The sequence below is a fragment of the Argiope bruennichi genome, chromosome 5 (genome assembly GCF_947563725.1).
Source record: "Argiope bruennichi chromosome 5, qqArgBrue1.1, whole genome shotgun sequence".
Classification (NCBI taxonomy): domain Eukaryota; kingdom Metazoa; phylum Arthropoda; class Arachnida; order Araneae; family Araneidae; genus Argiope; species Argiope bruennichi.
In genome coordinates this window covers 17,109,333-17,130,488 of record NC_079155.1, presented here as the reverse complement: position 1 = coordinate 17,130,488, position 21,156 = coordinate 17,109,333, and the positions used below count along the sequence as shown (strand labels likewise).

The window sequence follows — 21,156 nt, the reverse complement described above, 5'->3', positions numbered from 1 at the left end:
CAGCCGCATTTATTTCTTTTTGAAGGAAAGCGCAACTTTTAAAATAAATTGCCACCAACGCCTTTTAATCTCATTCTGCCAGAACAAAATTCATTTCACCCGAGAACTGATCTGAGACCATCACGTCACCGCATTTAATTTAAATTTCGAACTAAGCCCCTTTTACACAGAAGCATAAAATACAGCTTTTAATTTGCATGCATCAATTCTAAACACCCACCCCTTTTCAACACCCCCTTCCTAGACACCAAATAATATAGAAGAGTCTTGAATTAAGCCATCCCTACCCCACCGCTGCGAAATGAAACTAACAAATCTCTAAGCGTCCCCTAAAACTTCGTCATCCCTCCCCCCCCTCACCACTCTTTTCTAATTCATTTCAAGAAAGGCACCCCCCCCCCTTAAGCGATCCAGTTTGCCTATTCACAAACCTAATTATTTCTTGATTTCCCGGACAGGTCCGGGACACCAAGTGACGATAAGCAGGCCTGATCTTCTCGTCATTCAGATAATTGTAAAAGCCAGCCCGGGCCGCTCGTTAATGTTGTTTATGGTCGGATAGAATTGGGACTAAGCCACCCACGGTATTGAGTCCGGGAGAGGTTTATGGGCCAGACGGTTGTTCTGGGTTAAGTCGCTAGGGTCCGGCAGGGTGCAAAGGAGGAAAGGGCATTGTTCCTCTCTGCTCATTTTCCTTAAATGATCAAGGAGGTTTTTCCAGGGGTCTGGTTTAGTCATAATATGTAATTGGCTCTTAGAAAGTCACGTGGGTCTTTTGTCTGGCTCTCAATTGTGTCTGGATGGAAATATGTGCCACTTAGATCAACAGGCAGGTAATCGTGAGTTGAGGAGGGCTTTTTTAGAAAGATTTCTTTTGGTAAACAGCCACTTATGCTTTCTATTAACATGTTATTTAGCTGAAATATTTCATTGTTAACAGAAGATTGCCTGCAAGACTTTCTTTGGAAGCAATCTTACGTACCTATCTAATAAGTTTTAATGTAAACTTCTTGATATACTCAGCTTTCCAAGTACAATATTTGTAGTGTTTACCCCGTTTTTGCATAAAATAGTGTAAAATGGGGACGCCTTTCTAAGTCAGATGTATTGAAATAAAAGATAGATAAAAAAAACATAGGGGTAAAGTTATTCGAACGATTACCTATAATTTGTGAAGGATATAGCTATAATTTTATCTGCAATTTCAATAAACAACAAAAGATTATCCATAATTTTTTATTCAAAATATTATTTTATCAATATTATTTTATTTTTTATTCAAAATATTCTAAGTTGAATTCTTTTTAAAGAATTAATAATAATTGAGAGAAAAATTGCAAAAAAAAAAAAAAAGCATTAACAACGTTTGAAAGATGAAATTTAATTTTAAGATAGTTTAAAGAATTTTGGAATTTTTTCCTCCAATGTTTCAAAGGAAAAATAAAACATATTGTATCGCGCTTACTACGGTCATCAAACATTTATTTCATTTGCTTGCAAGATCTTTGATTTTTTTCTTTTTAACTTCATTTGAACGATTGAATTATATCTGCTTTTAATCATTATTTTCAAGCAATGAAAATCACTTAAAAAGATTTGTATTAAAATAAAACAGAAATTAAAAAAAATAATAATAAAGCATTTCAAAGCTAGAATTAATTTTAATGTATTTAAATCTTTTAAATCACAGACTATTGAAAAAAGTACTGTGCGGAAATGAATTTGATATAACCGAAATTGCAAAATTTTGAATTTTACTGTCTTTTGAAACTATTTTTCATCGGAATAATTTTTCCTGAAATTACTGTAGAAAAAAAGTAAAATTTGGGTTTATTTCTAATTTTCTGATTTTTTAAAATCAATTTTTGAACTTTGAAAAATTGGCAATGTTATTTTTTATGTCTCAAATAATCAGTGTGTACAATTTAGCTGAATTCAATCAGTTATTTATTAGGAGATGTGGACATATGTGCATATAAATATGCATACATATATAAAGTGATTTATTTTTATTTGAATTAGGATTAGGTTATAATATTAAGCGATAAAAGACAGAACTTGGTTAAATGCTATGTATATTTATAAATAAAACTAGCGGGAGTGGTCTCTGAAAATCTTTCTCGCATATTCTCTAATAAATATGAAAATCGTACATGGCATTGGAGCCTATAATACCTCTGATATATTGAACTTGGTGTGAATTTAGTATTTTTACTGACTCTGCCATGTATCCTACTCGAAAGGTTTGGGATTAATCCCAGGCATGAGGTCAAAAGTATCCCAAAACCAAATTTTGGCTTCAGACGCGTTCTGACAAACCGATTGGAGCAAAAATTTGACATAAAACTATATTTAAAGCAGCTGCATCACATGGCAAATTTAAATCATTTATTTAAATCATTGCGTTTTTGAGTTATGGCTTTTACAAGTTTTTGAAGACTGACAGATGGACAGACAACCGAACCCTTATTCGATTTCGTTCAAAATTTGGTAGGCAGCTATACAAAGGATGTTTAATCTGAGTATCGTATTTTCTCTATCTAGCTCTCTCAGTTTTATACTTGAACAGACGGAGGGACAGACTTCGTCTGGACGGAGTTTACTCAGAGTTTGGTAGAAATTTACAAATCTGGTTTAAAGCCTATATACCAAATTTCATTCATCTAGCTCAAAGAGTCTTTGAGTTATCTTTGTCACAAACAGACAGACAAGCATTTTCCAAAAAAATTTTTTCTCTAACTCATTAAGGTCTAAAACGTGGAGATTCGTCAAAATCTCGCGTTCGAATTCTTTGAGGATTACTACATTTCCTCTATACTTCGTATTCGACAATTTGAAAATGGATATACTCAAAACGGGAAAGGAAAAAATTTATAATTTTTGTAAAAAATTTGAAATCTCATCCCTTACTCTTTTAACACAATTCTTTGATCTATAAATTTGTTTGATCTCCAAATAAGAAGTTACATAAAGTTCGAAGCATTTATTTTTATTATAAATCGTATAAGATTATAAAACTCGTTAGATACATTATCGTGTTTACACGATTATTTTCTTCTGAAATAATTGATGCTCCGGTTTTATATTAACAATTTGAATATCAAAATATCTATAATTCGATGAACCTGTGGTCAATAGCTTATAAGACAGTTAACAGCTACTCTACACGAGCAATTGCTTTTGTATTGTGGTCATGCTACTCGGCTGCGAACCACAAGGTCCCAGGTTCTACCCTCGCCCATTAACAATACGCCACATTGGTGACCTTGGACGATGAACCTTCAACCTTCGTACAGCTGTTGTGGCGCCATCTACCCACAGCAACCCAAAGTCGTCAGACTCACTTAACGCAGCAACAGCAGCCACTCATCCACACACGCTCGCCATAACGTTTGGCGCTACTCAAATGGGTACAGGCACAATGGGCTCAACAGCAAAATACATTACCACTCAACAGCCATATCGTTCGTCTCACCTCCGACTCACTGGAGGGAGAGTCTGTAGTGAAAGCGTATAAGCCAGTTAACAGCTACGCTACGCGAGCAATTGCATTTTGTATTGTGGTCATGTGACTCGGCTGAGAACCACAAGGTACCAGGTTCTATCCTCGCTCGTAACAATACACCACAAACGACTAAGACACGTTCAAAATGAATATTCAGTATATACCAAAACATTTAAACAAAACCCCATAACAATATTTCTTTCACAAAGAGTATCAATTGAGGATTTTCGCATGTAACTACTTTTTTTTTGTATATTTAAAAACCACTTGATAAAATTATTGTTATGCAAGGTATAAAATAAAAATAACTTAGCATATTTATGTATTTAGATAAAGAAAAAAATAAATCGTCTCACTCTTTAATTTCATTTTATTTTTAAAGAATAATTCTTAGTAAAGGTATCGCTAATGATTTTCATGCATATTGCTCCTTATATAACTCTCTTCAATAAGTTAATACTAAAATTATACTAATGATGAAGGAAAAAAAATATTACAAATAAAATATTTCCAGTGGAAATTAACTAGAACAAAATGAAAAATTTCACAATGAATTCCTTTGCATCAATTTCACAAGGAATACCTTGCATCATCACTTTCTAATAAAATTCTTCATTTCATAGAAGGGAAAGCTGACATCAATGTATAAGTAACTGATTTTGTGAACAAGTAACTATAAAGAAATTTTTATCAGGAACAGCATTTTCCATATTAATAAATTCACAGCATTATTTTTGAAAAATATTTCCATATTTCATTTTGTAACAGAACGGCATTTTTTGCTCATCTATTCAAGCTCAAAATTCCTAATAATTAAATAGCTTACCCTCTGCTTATAAATAATTCATTGGGAAATGGAATATCTGTAAACAAGTTTTATAGCTTTAACGATAAAAACTTAATTTTTTTTTAATTCGAGTTCCTATTATGAAACATTTATTCCTATAAAATGAAAATACCTTACTAAATAGGCACAAATGCGCATACTTTAATTTAAAATATTTGTATTTAAGTGATAACATATGCATTAAAATATATACAAAAGTTTAAATATATGCATACTTCAAAGCCAAAATTTAACTTTCCGAATGCAATTTTTTCATGAAAAATTCTTGATGAAAACATCTGCGAATCTTAAAATATTTAGATTTTTAGCTGTTTGTTTTCTTTTTGAATAAAATTATTTTATAGTTCAAAAGAAATATGAACATATTTTCGGTACAGATATAAAACTAAGTCATAAATTTTCATGAGATATTTTAAAACAAACCATGTTCTAAAAAATTAAAAATGAAAAAATCCTTCAGGTACCCTAGAATAATGCATGACATGAAATATTTTTACTTTTCCGTATAGGAAATTGTTACAGATTAGGACACCTCTCACAGTTGGATGCCTCGTCTCGCTCACAGAATCGTTCCAGCTTCACGCCGATAGATGGCGTATCTGTCGAGTACAGAAATATTTTATATATAATAATGCATTATATATAATAATTTTTGATTTAATATAATAAAATATTACGCTATATAATTATAAAATCAATACATCTTGATTCACATGACATGAATAATGCTTTGCATATAAATTCGATAAATAATTTGCATATAAATTCGATAAATAATTTGCATATAAATTCGATAAATTCCAGCAATCCCAGTATTTTTTTTTATCTTATCGTATACAAGATATAGAGAAAGTATTGTAATTAATAAAAAAAAATCGAATTCAAGATTTTGACAAATATCTACATTTCAAATCTCCTTGAATTCAAAAACGTATTTTTTGGAATTGTGCCTGTCTTTTGACCTGTCTGTCTGTCTGTGAACTCGGTAACTTAAAAACGCTTTGAGCTAGGTAGCTGAAATCGGTATATCGTTTTCACATTAAGTATGCAGATAACAATCAAATTTCGGACGATTTGGCTGTCATTTCGGCTGTCCGAATACAAAGAAGTACAACAGCTACAATATGCAAATGAATTTAGGCAGTAAAATCATTTACAATGATTTAACTACTAAAATTTCCAACCAAATCTCTCAAGCGGGTGACCTTTTAATGGTCTATATTTATGCGTTCATGCCAGCACGGTACTTCAAAAATGTACAGTTCAGATAAAGGAAATTGGTTTCAAAGTTTTAGATCTAAATTGTGCCGGCGTCCTGGCAGAGGGGTAGCGCGTCTTCCTCGTGACCTGGGCGTCCTGGGTTTGAGTCCCGGTTCGGGCATGGTTGTTCTTCAGCTGTTCTGTCTGAGAGATGTGTGAATGTGCCCCCCTGTAAAAAGGGGTTGTGAAAGCGAATGTGATGCGTGAGTAGCTAAGACGTACTCTTGGCCCTAGTTGGCGCTACTAAAACCAGAGACGCTCCCTAGGCTTAAAATCGCTGACTTCGTCAGAGAGCTTGCCCATGGCAAGTGCTATTATAAACAACAACAACAGATCTAAATTGTAAATATCTATTAAATCTGTGACCAAGTCTCTCACGTGTGTGACCGTCTATCGGTCTATGTTTTTACATTCATGTAAACGCGATATTTCAAAAACTTATAGTTCAGATAAATGGAATTGGGTTCACAACTTAGCAATTAATTTTAGACACCTATGCGATTTTGAATTAAATCCATCAAAGGGTCTGTCAGTCTGTACGTTCGTATGCATGCAAACTTAATTACTTAAAAACACAATGATTTAAAATAAATGAGATTTGGTATGTCTTTTTGTTTTTACTATTCTAATTCTGAGTCAAATTTTGGTTTAAATCTATCGAAGAAAAATAATCTAAATCAACTGAGTTTCTGATCACATATCAAAAATTAATTTGGTCCATCCCCCAAAAATTGTAAATGTATGCTTTTTCATAACTATCGTTCACCGACGCACGTGGAATAATAATTTTTTTGTTGTTGTTGTTAAACTCCAAAACATACAACTCTCAAGTGCGGAAAACTGACCATCATGGGTCGCACTCATGGGTGTGAATTTTATGCGGGGGTTAGGGATTTGGTGCAGTAATGCCTTTATTAGTATATGCAAGAAAGTTTCGGTGAGACCACTCTTGATCGATATTGGTTCATTTTTATTAACATTAAAATGACCTTTTTATTTTTCTAGACAAATCTAAAACCCGTGGTGCTAGATGACATGGTTTCCTCTTTGGGGACATAATAGGTTTAGGTTCAAAGCTCGAGTGCTTTAAAATTAAGAGACAAATGTGCTTTCCCTTTTGCAACATGGTCTAGCAGGGAAGTTCCAATTCAGAATTCGGATAACGCTCCAGTGAATAGAACATCGCTTAAAATTTTGAAATTTCTTCTTAAATATCTTTTGTATTTCATCTTAAGGGACATAGACCTATGTTAGACATTTTTGGATATATTGGTCATCGTTGGTTAGGTTATCAGGTTATTTAATTAAATTTTTTTGACATTAATTAGTATGAATTTTAAAGATTAACTGTAAAAAAGTGATTTTCCAGACTTATAAGCTATAATTAATATGTTTCGTTAATTTATTTAGTTAATTAACATTTTACTTTACTATGGTGTGAGGTATGAAAATTAATCACTTAGAATTTTATTTCGTGGAAAAGTTTGATGAAAATATAGGACAACATATATAATTGCAGACAAAATCTGATGAAATTGGTGGTAAATATACTTGTAACGTCCTTAGAAAGGGTTAACTTTCCTAATTTCAATGACATTACAACTGCATTAAGAATTTATCTGTCTGGTTAATCTGTCATCGATTTCATAATGTCTTTCTGCATACTTTAGCTCCACTTTCTTGCGTTTCACTGATGCGCAAATAAAGAAAAGTAACTTTTTTTCTCAACCCGCAATGCTGAAAGTGAATAAATATAATAATAAAAATAATACTAAATATTTGAAAATACTATGACTAATATTTGAAAAAACTGTAAACTAAATATTTGAAAAATAAAAATTTTGAAATAATTAAATCGATTAAATATTAGATAAAACTATGAAAACGACCAGAAATTTTTGTAACAATAGAAATTATTACCAAAGATTATTCAATAATATTTTTTAAATGCTTAAATTTAGAAAAAAAAATTAAGTTGGTGAATAAAAGAGCATTTTTTTTTATTTTTTTAAAGTTTTACATATAGTATAAAATTTAATTTCTGTAGTGATATTTTTTTGAAAATGATTGCTGGAAAATCTCACTTCTTTGTTAAAATTTCAATCAATACAGCACTTTCCAAAATATATCTATGGCAAATTTAGTAACTGGCTTTTAAAGTGATTTTTTGGCTTACTTTTTAACTTATATTACTTTTACTTTTTGACATCAATGCAGAGATAATCGGACACAATCATACGTGCACAAATTTTACGTTATTATAAATAAAGATTTTAGTCATGTCTTAAATAGACAAAACTTTCTTGATTGAAACAAAGGAAGGGATCGCCCCGTAACTTTGTCGTATACTTTGTAATAAATCTTTTTTCCTACACCCGCAAATAATTATGGAGGCAAATATCTCCTTGGTGAAAGCATTGGTGCACAATAGATAAAAAATAATAATTTCTGTCAAAAATTTAGCATTTTTACCAAATCTATGGTACCATCTTTGGCGAGTTTTTGGCGATTAATCCCTCGTATGCGGTTAATAGTATCCTAAAATTGAACTTATGTTTTAGAAGCCTTTTTTCTAAGGTATAGAAATAAAAATGTGGCACAGAACTACAATTGAAGTCTGTGCCTTATCTGCGCCAAAAATTCCATACCAAACTTGGTATATTTAAGACTCTGCGTTTTTGATTTATCGCGTTTACAAATGTTTTGAAAGTACAGACTGACATTCATTCAACCCCTTGTTCGATTTGACACAAAATTCTATAGGCCTCTACACAATGGAAGCTAAATTTGTGTATTGAATTTTATCTGTCTAGCTCTTTTAGTTTTGTGGTTATCGTGTTAAATAATATTCGAACAGCCGAACAGACGGACTTAACATTTGAACATTTGATAGAAGTCCGAAAATTTGAGGTAAATATATATCAAAATTCACTAATCTATTTAAAAGCAATTTTGAATTGTCTTTTTAACAGACAGATATTTTTAAAAATGTGTTTATCGGACTCAAGTTGGGCTAAAACGGGGAGATTCATAACAATTTTCAGTTCGAAGTTTCCGAAGATTACATTACTTTTCTATACTTCGTATGCGAAAAAGTAAAAAACAACAACATTATTTAATGCTTTATTTATTTCATTAATAATGTTTCATTCATTAATTTCTTAAATGTTTTTATTAATTTCATTTATTTCATTGGATTAATAGAAGCATTTAATTTGTTTTTATTAATTTTCTTAATAGAAGCATGTCAAAAAAAAAGTTATGTTTATTTAAATATTTTAAAAGTGTCTGCAACAAATTGTGCGAAAACATAAACAAAGCTGTAGAAAATCTCATATAAAGCACGGCAGAACGTATTCAATAATGATTTGAGTCGCTTTTGCGGATAAGACTGGAGTGCCCGGAGACCTTTCCCTTTTCCTTTCCCCTTCTAAATATATTCGCGGTCTGCAAGAAGAATGAGAGTAAACACCAGAATCTCCGGAAACACGGAGGAGAAATACTGCTGAAAGTAATATTTTCTGGGAGCATTCCCATTTTGTCCCCAGCCGGGTCCCTTGTCTGGCCATTTCCGGTCCCGAGATCCGATACCATGACCGAGAGTCCAGAGGGCTGTTCTGCGTCATCAAAAAGTGACCCAAGAGAGGCATTAATTCAATTTTTTCCTCCTTTCTTTCTTCCAATTGTCCTCTTTCAGCCGACTTTTGTGTCTCTCTCCCCCCACCCCAACAATTGTTGGGATAAATAAAAGGAAATTACTTTGAATGCCATGCCAAAAAACTTACTTTTCGAGGCAACTCTCATCGGCATTCAGTCGTTAGCTTCTTTTTTCGAAACGATAGAGAAAAAAAATAAAATAAAGGCTCAAAATAAAAGCACATTTCGAAGTTTGCATAGTTTTTATTTCTTTCGATCTGAGTAATGAAAATGGACCTTTTTTTTATCGTCCCCCTTTCTCTTTTGGACTTTTATGAACTCTAAAATGATAGTTAATGCAGTTTTAAAGATGTACGCGAGGCCATCCGTGTAATTATGGGCAATTATAAAATGATTATCTCTTTAAATAATTTCTGGGCTGTATATATTATTGAAACATATTAAAATATTTTATTCATTTAGTGGAAATAATTGTACTTTTATTAACTCGAGGAATTAATTTAGTTTACGGTATTTTATGAATTTATAAATTGGGATAAAAATAAATAATTGTAGCTAAAAGTCGATTTTAATCTAGAAAAACTATTAGCGTACGACTACATGTAAACGATTAACTTTTTAACTATTTTTTTTCTTCTCCAAAATTAGGTGATACCTTCCATATCACGACCGTTTTGCCAATGGATTGAAATAAGAATCCTTAGAATTTAAAGATGTTAGTGAATCATACGAATTTTCAATCGAATTATACCATCTGAGAACGATTTAATGTTATATTGTCTTCCATTTCCTCTTGGCCCGCGGTCTCCACATGTTCCTCTGACACACAAGATTCCTCTGACACAAAAGATGTTTACCGTGTTTTAATGAAATCCATTAAAACATTTTGATAAGGAAAATATCGACCCATTTATTAATTTATTGATGGAATTTATTTTTTTATATCGCATTTCATATTGCCAATCATCGGTGACTCTCACGGAATTTACGGAAAATTTAAAGTTAGTCATCAATGACTGACGTGATGCTCAACTTGTTAACTTTGTTTTAGAAGTAATAATTCGATGTATGTATTATGCAGCCATTCGGGCTGAAGAGCTGCAGCACTTCCACCCTTTTTTCCCCCTCTCTCTTCTTCAAATTTTATTTCTTACTTCTTCAAAGCGAAGTTCAACAATTAACAAGCAAGATAAATGAAATTCGAAATGATTCGTTTTTGCAGCTCATTAAAACCCGAAGCGCACGCAACAATTAATGGATTCAAGACCACTGCAATCCTCTCTCATTGGATGCTTATGAGTTTTGGTTTCGATTCTTGTTGTCTTGATAGAAGTACGTCCGCTTTATTAAAAAAGTACTTTCTTTTGTCACTTGTTATTTTTCGAAAAAACATATATGCGAGTAATTTTCGAAATGTTTATTCAAATGAAAAATTTTTATAAAAAGTCAACTATTATCGTTTATTGCAAATAAAAGACGATGAACGTTTCTGATCATTTATTGGATATTTTATCTATATTCACTCATATATTGACATTATGGAGTATTAAAAGACGACAGAGCTTAGATGAAATTATGTGTGGTGATGGGGAAGGGGTATAAGGTTTTGATATTTTTATCTGTTAAATTATCACTTCATTATTCACAATATTTATAAAACTGCTTAGAAAAAAAAAACTGAAAGGATTTTATATCACATACCTTTTATTTAATGCAGTTGAAATGTAATAAACATCTATGGATTTGAAATTAAAAGCATATGTATACGGAAAGTAACTTTTATTAAGTTGCAAACTCTTAATATTTTTTGTAGCATTTCTAATATCGGACCTGACAAGTTGCCATTGATATGACTCATGAACATTATGATTAAGGAGACAGATTTTGAAATAATTTTGCCGCACTAGTTTGTCATGAAAATGTTAAGAATTCTAGAGGTGGTTGCTTAAAAACTAGCATTGCCGATATGCGAGTTCCTAAAATATGCAACGATTAGTAGCAATCTTCAAATTCTGGATATTAAAAAATATCCTAGTATAGTCCTTTAGATATGAATAAAATAGGATTTCTCTAGATTTCCTGGTTACAATTATTACAACATTTTTACTCGTTCGGGGCAATAGGAAAAACCATGTATAGTACTTGTAGAATGAAGCGTAATAATGGTAGTTGCAAAAAGAAATGTGATAACCAAAAAGATTAGACAAATGAAAGCAAAGTTGAATATTTTGAGTAGTTATTCTTTCGTTCCATTTGCCTACATTTAAATTAGATGACCTATTACAGATGGAAGACCATGGATAGAATGGAATAATCATTAACTCTTTCACTACTGATACGGCCCAACCGGCTATGCAATTTCTATTCTGAAAGGCCTATTTTATTTTTTAATGAGGGATGCAGGATGCAAAATGAATTATCAACTAGGACGTCCTCGTTTTACATTCAGCACCTTTCGTTTAGAGCAGAAATAGGCTATTCAGGATAAAATTTGCTTAGCCAGTTGGACGGGGTCAGTATTGAAAGTGTTAATGTATTAACATTGATTTAGATGAACAGATTCAATGAATAAATTTCATACGATTTTGGGATATGCTATCAGACAAAGTATAATAGATACATTGCCATAATTAATACCTTGGATCCCGTTCCATTGCCATCGATGACTGTTTATTAGCATACATTCCATAATAGGTGTCGCCATTTGAATTTAACGAAATGTGAGAACTCTGTTTTCGTTTTTACTTCTTATTCTAGAACGGAGACATTGAAACATTTACAACCCAAATTCCATTCGCGTTCTGTTTATTCTTCGTTTCAAATTTTAAGAAATCCTATGTTGGAAATTTTGTTGCAAATGTTTGGTACATTACTTGACGATAGTGAAATCCCTAGACAAATTTAGCTGCTTTGAATTGGAGTGAAAAAGGCAATATTTGATATATTCTGTGTAAAGAAGTGACGAAAGTGTAGATCCCATCCAAGTTGGAAACGTTTCCAGTCGAAGTTTACTTCCAATTAAATTTGAAAGACTCGAAGATGCTTAGTGAAATTCTTGAAATTTCACTATTAAGTTACTCTTTATTTTGTATTCATTGTCAACGGATACACAAACCCTTAGCTTAAGTGCAAAATTTAGTTTTGAACTAATCGTCCTCTAACCATTTGGGAGTCTTAAATGTATTCCGAGATAAAATTTGAAGAAAGAATTAAGATTTCACCCTTATGTTTCTTCGTTATCTGACATAAGCTACGATGTTTCGACTTCGCTTACTATTTTGAATATTTTTTCTTACCATAAAACTGCAACAATTAAAATCCTTTATATGTTATATAAATACTTCATCTTAATATTTTTAGCCAAAATGTTAATTTCAAGAGTGGCACAAAATCAATGATCAAAATATTTGTATCAATTTATAATAAAATGTAAACATGCAACTCTGAAGTAAAGAGTCGAATCTGAAGACTAGAGATCCGAAAAAGTCAGTTTCACAATTATCCAAAATTGATTTGATTATTAGCATAGAAATACAAGAATCCATTTCCGAACTAAAGACCAGGAGTTTACTAAGAAACGAAACGAAACGGCAGTAAATTGATATAAATTTTATTCAATACAAGTTTGAATTTCACAAATAAACACAAAATTAAAATATGTACAGGTTTTTTCTTTAGTCTTGGTGTAAAAATCAAGTTTCAAACTTTAGTCTGCAAGGTTAGAAGTGGGGCTCTTGATCGAACCATTGCCACCTTTTAGGTTGGTCTTCCTGCAGCTCGTACTTCACGCAGTAGAGTCTCACTGCTCCACTGGAAAGAAAGTGAATTATCTCAGTTGACTAATTTATCAGCTTTCTGTATGGAAGTAAATCTTGACACATTTGCACTGTCGGTAAAAACTTTTATTTTCCTTGAGTTTAACGTTATACATCAGTAAATTTGAAGTTGTCTTTAAAAAATGCATTTCATTTTTATGTTCTATTGCGTGAATGCAGCTTTTAAAATATTTAAGTTAACATAATGCTTACATTTTTCCAGTTCATAAGCCCAAAGTTGGGGTGTAACTATTGCGATTAATGAAGAATTCCTAGATGTAAAATTTGACAAATCAGTTCAAACTAACAGGATATCTACGTGAAAGATTAAAGGGCTGTTTCAGCCTATGCAAATAAGTCACTTAACCCACTGGGTGCGTAATTGGTTAAAATCACTTAGATGCGATGTTTGCAAATAAGTGGAACATCGAACAAAGAAAATGAACCGATACTATGTTACACGATAATATAATACAATAAAAATTTAATCTCAATAATAAACACTCGGAACTGAAAAACGCGAGATTCAATAGAAAATGTACCGATTGCCAACACGCGGAAATAGTAAGATACGCAGCTGGAGGGTTAACTTTCCTTCATTTAAACTTTAATTATGAATGCAATATTTTTGCTCAAATCGTAATTTCATGTTCGGAGCGGCGGAATATAACTAAAAATTCAAAATGCACGTTTCCATTTGTATATTTTACAGATAATATTACCAAGGCATACCGTTCATTTAGCTATTAAACTCGGTAACATAAGATTTAATTTAAATTCGAAACAGCTGGAAAAAATAAGAATGTTTAATTGAAAATAGCATAGCTTTTGCATGTTCGGTCTTCTTTCATGTTTTTTCTTTCATTTTAAACCATTTAAATTAAATATTTTACCAAGTTGAACCGCTTAACTGTTTTACCCGTATGCCATACGCGCATCGATTTATCGAATTTTGATAGTTGTAAGTAAAAATAAACCATTCATAACGATTATAATTCAATATTAAAATTACTACGAATACATAGATAAGTCAAGTATTCAATGGATTTCTATTTGAATAAAAAAAAATAGAAGGCGTTATCTTAAAGAAAATAAAACAGTTTTAATGGGTAATTGTTCGGTAAATGGCTAAACTCAAAAATCTCAAGTGAGAAAGAAATTTTCCTCCAAGTCGTATAACAAACACAAGTGGCATAAGCATGTCTAAGTGATTTAAAATATCGTTTGACGAAATTCAGGTTTTTATCTTCAATACTTTCCGATTAAAATTTACCGAAATACTTCATTTTATTTAATGAGCAATTTGCCCATGTATTTACACTATCATCCATGTACTAGGAATTTATATTTTATTGGATCTTCATACGTAAAAACATTATGCGCAGTCCTACTTATTGGAAAAAGCAGAGGTAAGATTGTGAAGATATCTGAAATCATATCTACAATTATAAATTGGCTTCCATTTCTATTTTACTCCGATTATATTCCAATAAAGTGATTTTTCTTCATTTCTTGCCTTGACTTTTATATCAAAACCATGCATCGCAATCTAAAGTAACGTCCAAAGACGTCTTGTTTCCCGTCTCAATTTAAAAGGTTTTTATACAGCCAGGTCAGATGTATTAAAATGTCGGCTATTCAAGGGACACCAGGTTATTCGTATGTACAGTCAAGATGCCCCTCTCCCAGCAAAGGAATCGAAGTGCTTGCTGTTCAAAAAATTTGATATTACTTGATATATATATATTATTGCTTTATTCTTTGACAGGAGAAGCGATAGGTTTAAGTAAATTCGGATTCACTCCAATCCATTTGTGATAATTCTTCAACCCTTTACACTTTGAAAGGGATTAATATGCATTATAAATTTAGTCTATAGCAAACAATTCAATGTACAAACCCAACTCAACATGGTTATTTGCTTCTAAACCATTATCCGAATACCTCAACTTAAAAATATTCGAGGTCGAAACTTTTCTATATAATTAAGTCAAGAATGTATTTGTTATATTCTTACAATTTGAAATGGTTATTTGGCACACCGGATGGGACGCTTTTGGGATAAGGCCTCCCAATTCACAAGCTAACGTTTTAATGGTTCCTATGTACACATGTTGTCTTAGCTTGATACAAGTCTTGTCAAATGGCGTTTCTCGCGACTATTTTCGCATTTAAAAGGGCAGTTTAGAAATTGCGAATTTGAAGCAAGTTCAATATATGATAAATGAGACTATTCTGGCATTTCTACGAGATTAAGTTTGATTATCTTTAAACGAAACAACCCAAGATGAACCACATTGCAAAATTTGGAATTACTGGCATTCTGAAAGGAAACTTACCGCCTCCAGAGTAAGCAACCCGTCGCCGGGTATTCAAAGTCAAAGCACTGTGTTTGAAGCAAGGAAAAGAATATATATCCAACCGAGTTGGACACTACACTGTTCACTTTTCTGAAACAATTCCGAAGGGCTTCGTCACACTTGCAGTGCAATCTGGAAGAAAAAGTTCCAAGATAAGCTTACTTTTGGAAAAGGGTCGGGTTGTTAGTAATCATAATAAAGTGTCAATATTTTGTGAAGTAATGAACAAGATTACCTTGTCGTTCCGAAAGGATTGATTAGATTATGTTTCGTTCTTCCGGGTCGAATAATATCATCGCAATAATCATGTTCTCGACAACAAGCATCCGTTTCGTTGAAGATGCCAAGATCATGATAATTTTCTGCGATATTTCCTTGACCACAATACTTTGTACCTGTAAAGGTAAAATTGAAAGAAATGATAGTTGAGAGTGTGTAAAAAACTTGAATGCCTTTATTATCATGCAATTGTATGTTGATGAGCAAATTTAGAAGCGCTCCTAAAGTGACGTCAAAATTGCGCGCTGAATGACATCTAAAAATGCAAGTGTACCGAGGTCAACGGCACTTAAGCGATGGAACACTTAAGATTCAAGCATCGCTGCCACTTTTAACGTTCTTATACGGTAAGAAATTTCTGATGCCCATATCAAAAACGTGGCATCCAATTACGAGTAAATGAATTTGCAAGCCAAGAGATCTTCCCTTATTTTACAAGCTTTATTTAACCAAGTAACTGCTTCAAACTCTTCAGAAAATGCGCATCTAAGTGGTGTCGCAAAGATATAGTGATGACGAGTATAGTAGTCAAACGCAGAGTATGTGCAATAAGAAATTATGATGTAATGAAATGTCTATTTCAATAATCACATTTTACGTAAATTAACATACATTTTTTGCACATTAATGAGAAGAAACAAATTTATTGTTTTATTATTTTTGCTGTTGGGGAATGGTATTGAGCAAAGCATGGTGCAATGCATAATAATCTAACTTGTTCCTTTGATTTCGACTTGGTCTCAAAATATTTCAGTCATGTGGAAATTTACTAATATGTTTGAGTTTTTCAAAAAATGTCATTCAAACTAAATTGTTACTAATTATTCCTGACGAATGAACTTGGCATAGCGCAAAATGTTTTATTTTTCCTTGACGAGTATACTTGCCAAAAAAGGATAAATTCTCGAAGTGTCTTAACGAGTTGAGATCAAAGTTAACTTTTGCTTTAACTTCTACGTAATTTTTTTCAACATAAATTTAGCCATAGATGAAGCTCGTATCAATCTCCACTAGAAATTATTCAGCAATACAAAAATAGGAGCAAGTAGAAAATGACTCAAGACATTTATCGCACATCTCAAAGCATTTGGCATCGATATTTGTTTCAGTTTACTACCGAACTGATTTGAATTAAAAAAAAGGCATATCGTTATTGTCACCCACTAAACTTGAGAAAACTTTAAGCTAATTGATATTTTGGGGAGCCATGGTAATTAAGTTTAGTTGAACCATTTCAGTATTGAAAATCAGCCATAATGTTAGATACGGAGTTAACGTTCCGGAGTATGTATTCCGAGTTCGACTCGAAAAAGGTAAAAATTATTTCAAGCCAGTAGAAAAATGCAGGTCAATAAATGCATCCCGACACCGAAAAAAGATTCATTACGATCGTAATCGCGGTACTTGGTGCTATAATGCATACAATAATCGTTCCGTGAAATCTGTTACCTGGGAAAATAAAAGGCTGGCTGAAAAACTCGCTTAGTCTGAAGTCGCGCGTGGCGCAGTTGTCCAACATGTTGATCATTCGTGGCGATAGAACTTCCTTGGGAAGATCGGGATACTTCATCCTTGCACTCTGGTATCTAGAGAGAAAGATGTCAATGACAACACTCTTGAAGCATATACTGTACGGAAACTACATGTTGATTGTGTACTTACAAAGCATTTAATACGTGGCATTTGTACTGCCTACTTTCAAGTGGCATGAAGCCGTTTCCATTCTCAACACTCCTACCAAGAAGATTCAACAGTTCATTCCTTCCTATCGAGACCAGTTTGTCTCCGATTGTCCCTTTCGGACGATCGCCACCCTGGCCATCGGCTATGAAGCAAAGGGTTGTGAAGATTACAAGGAAGAGTGGCAACATTGTGTCCGTCTGGAATGGAAATTGAGGCTTCAATGGATACATAAATTTATATGTTGTAAGGTGGGATTTGCGAAACAAAGGTGAAAGATTATAAGAGATCTCGGAGTTTGTCAGATTTGAAAGCGAATTTTAAGAAGTCATCCACATAGATTAGGAACCTCTTGTCGGAAATAACGAAAAATTCCAAGTTCTCGATTTAATTCTTCATACTTTTTTTCGTAATTGTAGCAACGATGTCGTTGGCACAAATTATTGCACTACGTGTTGCAAAATCTCAGAAACAATGAAAATCATTGTTCCGAAAGCATTTTAAAATTCTAAAAGTGTTGGGGAAAATCACAGGAGACCAAATATATTGAAAGACCAATTTTCAAGACGGTACGCAAGTGGTCGATTAATATAATTTAGAGTTCAGGAAAATCGTAGAATTGCTGTTAACTTTTTTTCATTAGGGTGTTTAGATGAATATAATCAACATCTTTCTGTAATATTCCAATTTATGTAACTGCAAATGCATCTGCACTAGATATTTTTTTATACAGGTTGCGTCATGAAAATATTTAGCGTGTTTGCAATAAAGTATGTGAATTAACGTATACACGAATTAAATTTTATCCAATATTTTATCTTGTAATCCTTTAAGAAGCGGTAAAGCTTTTTCCCTAAAAAATAATAGTTTTAATGCTTTTCTGCACATAAGAGGAAAAGAATTCAAGAATTTTGTATTTAGAGTAAACAAAAATCATTTAACCCTTAATTCGATACAATTGAAGTAGAAAAAACGAGTCTAAGTCTTGATAGATATTCGATAAACCTTCACTAGATTAAAAAAAAATTTTTTTACAGAATTTATGAAATGATACGAACGATGCTGAACTTTGGTATTCCGATACAAAAATTCAGAGTCGTTTTAGCGGGGAGTTTTAAGTCCAAGTTCCTGAATTTCCTACATTAAAGCTACAATTACATATACGTCGAAGCGTTTGTACAATATATAAACTGCTTTACAATACATTTTTAAAAACCACTAAGTTGATATTCAGGGATTATTTTTTTTCGATTAAAAGGAAAGTTATTTGCCATTTTACTATCAATGAAAGAGTGCAAAAAATATCTTAGGGCCATCATTTTCCTGCGAAATTTCTTATTGTATTTATTATTTCTTACTGTTTGAAACTTCTAAGGACGTGATATAATTATAAATAAGTTTGGTTTACTTATAGATTGTTGTCTCTTCTGTGTGTTTGGTTCCACATAAAATATTATAATCCGAAGATTTACCTGAATCGATTGCACTTCAAATAAGTATACTACCTAGTAAGAAGTTCAAGAGCCAATAAAATTATACGAATAGAATTCATAACTTAAAATAAATTTTGATAATGATGTAAAAAAGAAAAAACTAACACTTACCAAATATAAATATATCAAGAAAGAAATGAACTAATTCATTCCCTTTTATCTTTAGCTTTTATATATGCACATTAAAACTTCTTTTTTGCGCATGTGCCTTCATTAGTATATATTCACTTCAAATAGACCATTATTTTATGATTTTTTGATTTATAAAATAAGTGATGTTCTGTAGTATTTGAAAGTGGCAAAGCAACTCAATATTACAAAATATTTACAAATATATTGAAAATGAAATTGAATAAAATTGCTTAAATCATTCAATTTTTTTAAATAGGAAATATTTCCAAACTTTTACAAAATTAAATCTTTATTTGATATTAATATTTTCAACGCTGGACGTGATAAGCCAATTACTATTTTAAAAGTTTAGTTCAGTTATACTAACGTCCCGTTTTAAAGCAACACTAGGGCTATTTCGGGACGGACCTCGTAATTTTGAGCCTTGATCAAATGACGAGGACGACACCTGAGCTGGCACCCTCCTCTCCACACCACATCACACCAGCGGGAGGACGTTTAACGCGCACCAGACCCGCTTATACGACGGTTCTTCGGTGGAATCGGGTCTCAAACCTGAAATCCTCTGGTTCCGAAGCCGAAACCTTACCACCAGGCCACCGTGACATCTAATATTTTTTTTAAATTTCTCTTGGAAGCAAAGTTTCGAACCTTTTCAGTATTGTTGATCTAGTTTATCTGTACTTTTAATATCAATAATAGCATAAGAACTGTAACTATAAGTCTGAAAAAATTTAAATAATGCATACTTTAGAAATAATTTTAAACCTTAATTATAATTTAATATTATGATAAGCTATATTTATTATTTATACTTTATTTATATATATACTTATAAGCTATATTATACTTATTTATACTTATAAGCTATATTTATTATTATACTTATTAATATTTATACTTTACTATCTTAGGTGTTGAAATCCTCAACAGTTTAGAACAGTTTTTTCAAAAAGGAATCGGGAACATTACTCTTCAGCAAGCTATAAAAACTTACAGAAATTTTAAAGTAATAGAAGATAGAGTTTTCCTTTTAAATGTTTTGATTTATAGTAGTTCAAATGGAATTCTTAGGTACAAAAATTAAACAAAGAGCAATTACACCTTCTCTCATAACCAAGAAAATAATTTAAAGACTGAATAGTATTTTAACTGTTAACGAAATAAAGCTTCAAATTTATTTTTTTTCGCTTGGTTATAATATTTTTCAAAATGATCCCTTAAGTGCTGATTGATTAAATATTTTTAGCTTCATCATATAAAATTCTTTAAAAGTTTCTTTAAACTATGTAATGGAATTAAGTTTGAAATTCTTAAATATTTTGATTTGATTTTTTTTTATTATTATTATTATGTAATCAGAAGAAACCTACCGTTTCTAAGCTGTCCTTTGATTCAGTTAATAAGCACAGAATGCTTGAACAGTTCTTGGATTATATGCAATTTTCATACCGAAATATAACGTTTTAGAATGGCTTAATTTCAGCTTATATGTCTGCGAAACGATAATTCGATATCTGTAAGACGCATGTACAGGGCAGTTAAGGGGTTAAAATGATGATCATACAGCATCTAAATAAACAAAATTCTGTCTTCCCACATATATCCGATGCGAAAATTTGAAGTCTGAAAAATTGTAAAACACTGATTTTAAACTTATGGTATTCTAATCTCAAGATTAAGCTTTTCCAGATGGTCACTACAAATTCAAAGTTTTGCAATAGTAAAATTGTACAGTTGAATGATGTTCAGGACTTTTATACGTATAAAAATTGTACTTGTGGTGTTTTATTATTGAGAAATAAATTGTTAAACTCCTAAAAATATTTAAAATTGTTGGAAACATCGAAGCATGATAATATTTTAAAACTGATTCGTCTCTTTATTGCAATTTTCTAAAAATTCAGTCTTAATTATAGTCATGAAAACGCACATGCAAAATAAGTATATTAAATATCATAGTAATGCACTTGAGTATAACTGTAATAGCTAAAATAATGAAAAACGTTGCTTTAAGTTATATTTAAATATATATATATTTAAGAATTAATTTGAATTCAGAGAAAAATTATAGACAAATAAAACCAGTGCCTCTATATAGCTAATTTCTTGAATATTAAAATAAAGT

The 21,156-nt window shown here is 31.7% G+C and overlaps 1 protein-coding gene across 1 annotated transcript; it reads right to left on the bottom strand.

Annotated features, from left to right (window-relative positions):
* Nucleotides 1–12,886: 12,886 nt before the first annotated feature.
* On the bottom strand, nt 12,887–19,107 carry LOC129969297 (phospholipase A2-like). Its single transcript, XM_056083799.1, has 6 exons — nt 19,008–19,107; nt 17,386–17,603; nt 17,173–17,309; nt 15,680–15,839; nt 15,424–15,576; nt 12,887–13,079 (listed from the first exon to the last, which is right to left on the bottom strand). The coding sequence occupies exons 2-6, from the start codon at nt 17,592–17,594 to the stop codon at nt 12,989–12,991; spliced, it is 750 nt and encodes a 249-aa protein (XP_055939774.1). The 5' UTR covers nt 17,595–17,603; nt 19,008–19,107; the 3' UTR covers nt 12,887–12,988.
* Nucleotides 19,108–21,156: the final 2,049 nt, after the last annotated feature.

Coding starts and splice junctions, on each gene's coding strand:
- LOC129969297 (XM_056083799.1), bottom strand. CDS start 17,594: ATGTTGCCACTCTTCCTTGTAATCTTCACAACCCTTTGCTTCATAGCC. Junction 17,310..17,385: donor TGCCACGTATTAAATGCTTT/GTAAGTACACAA, acceptor CTTTCTCTCTAG/ATACCAGAGTGCAAGGATGA. Junction 15,577..15,679: donor AATCCTTTCGGAACGACAAG/GTAATCTTGTTC, acceptor TTTTTCTTCCAG/ATTGCACTGCAAGTGTGACG.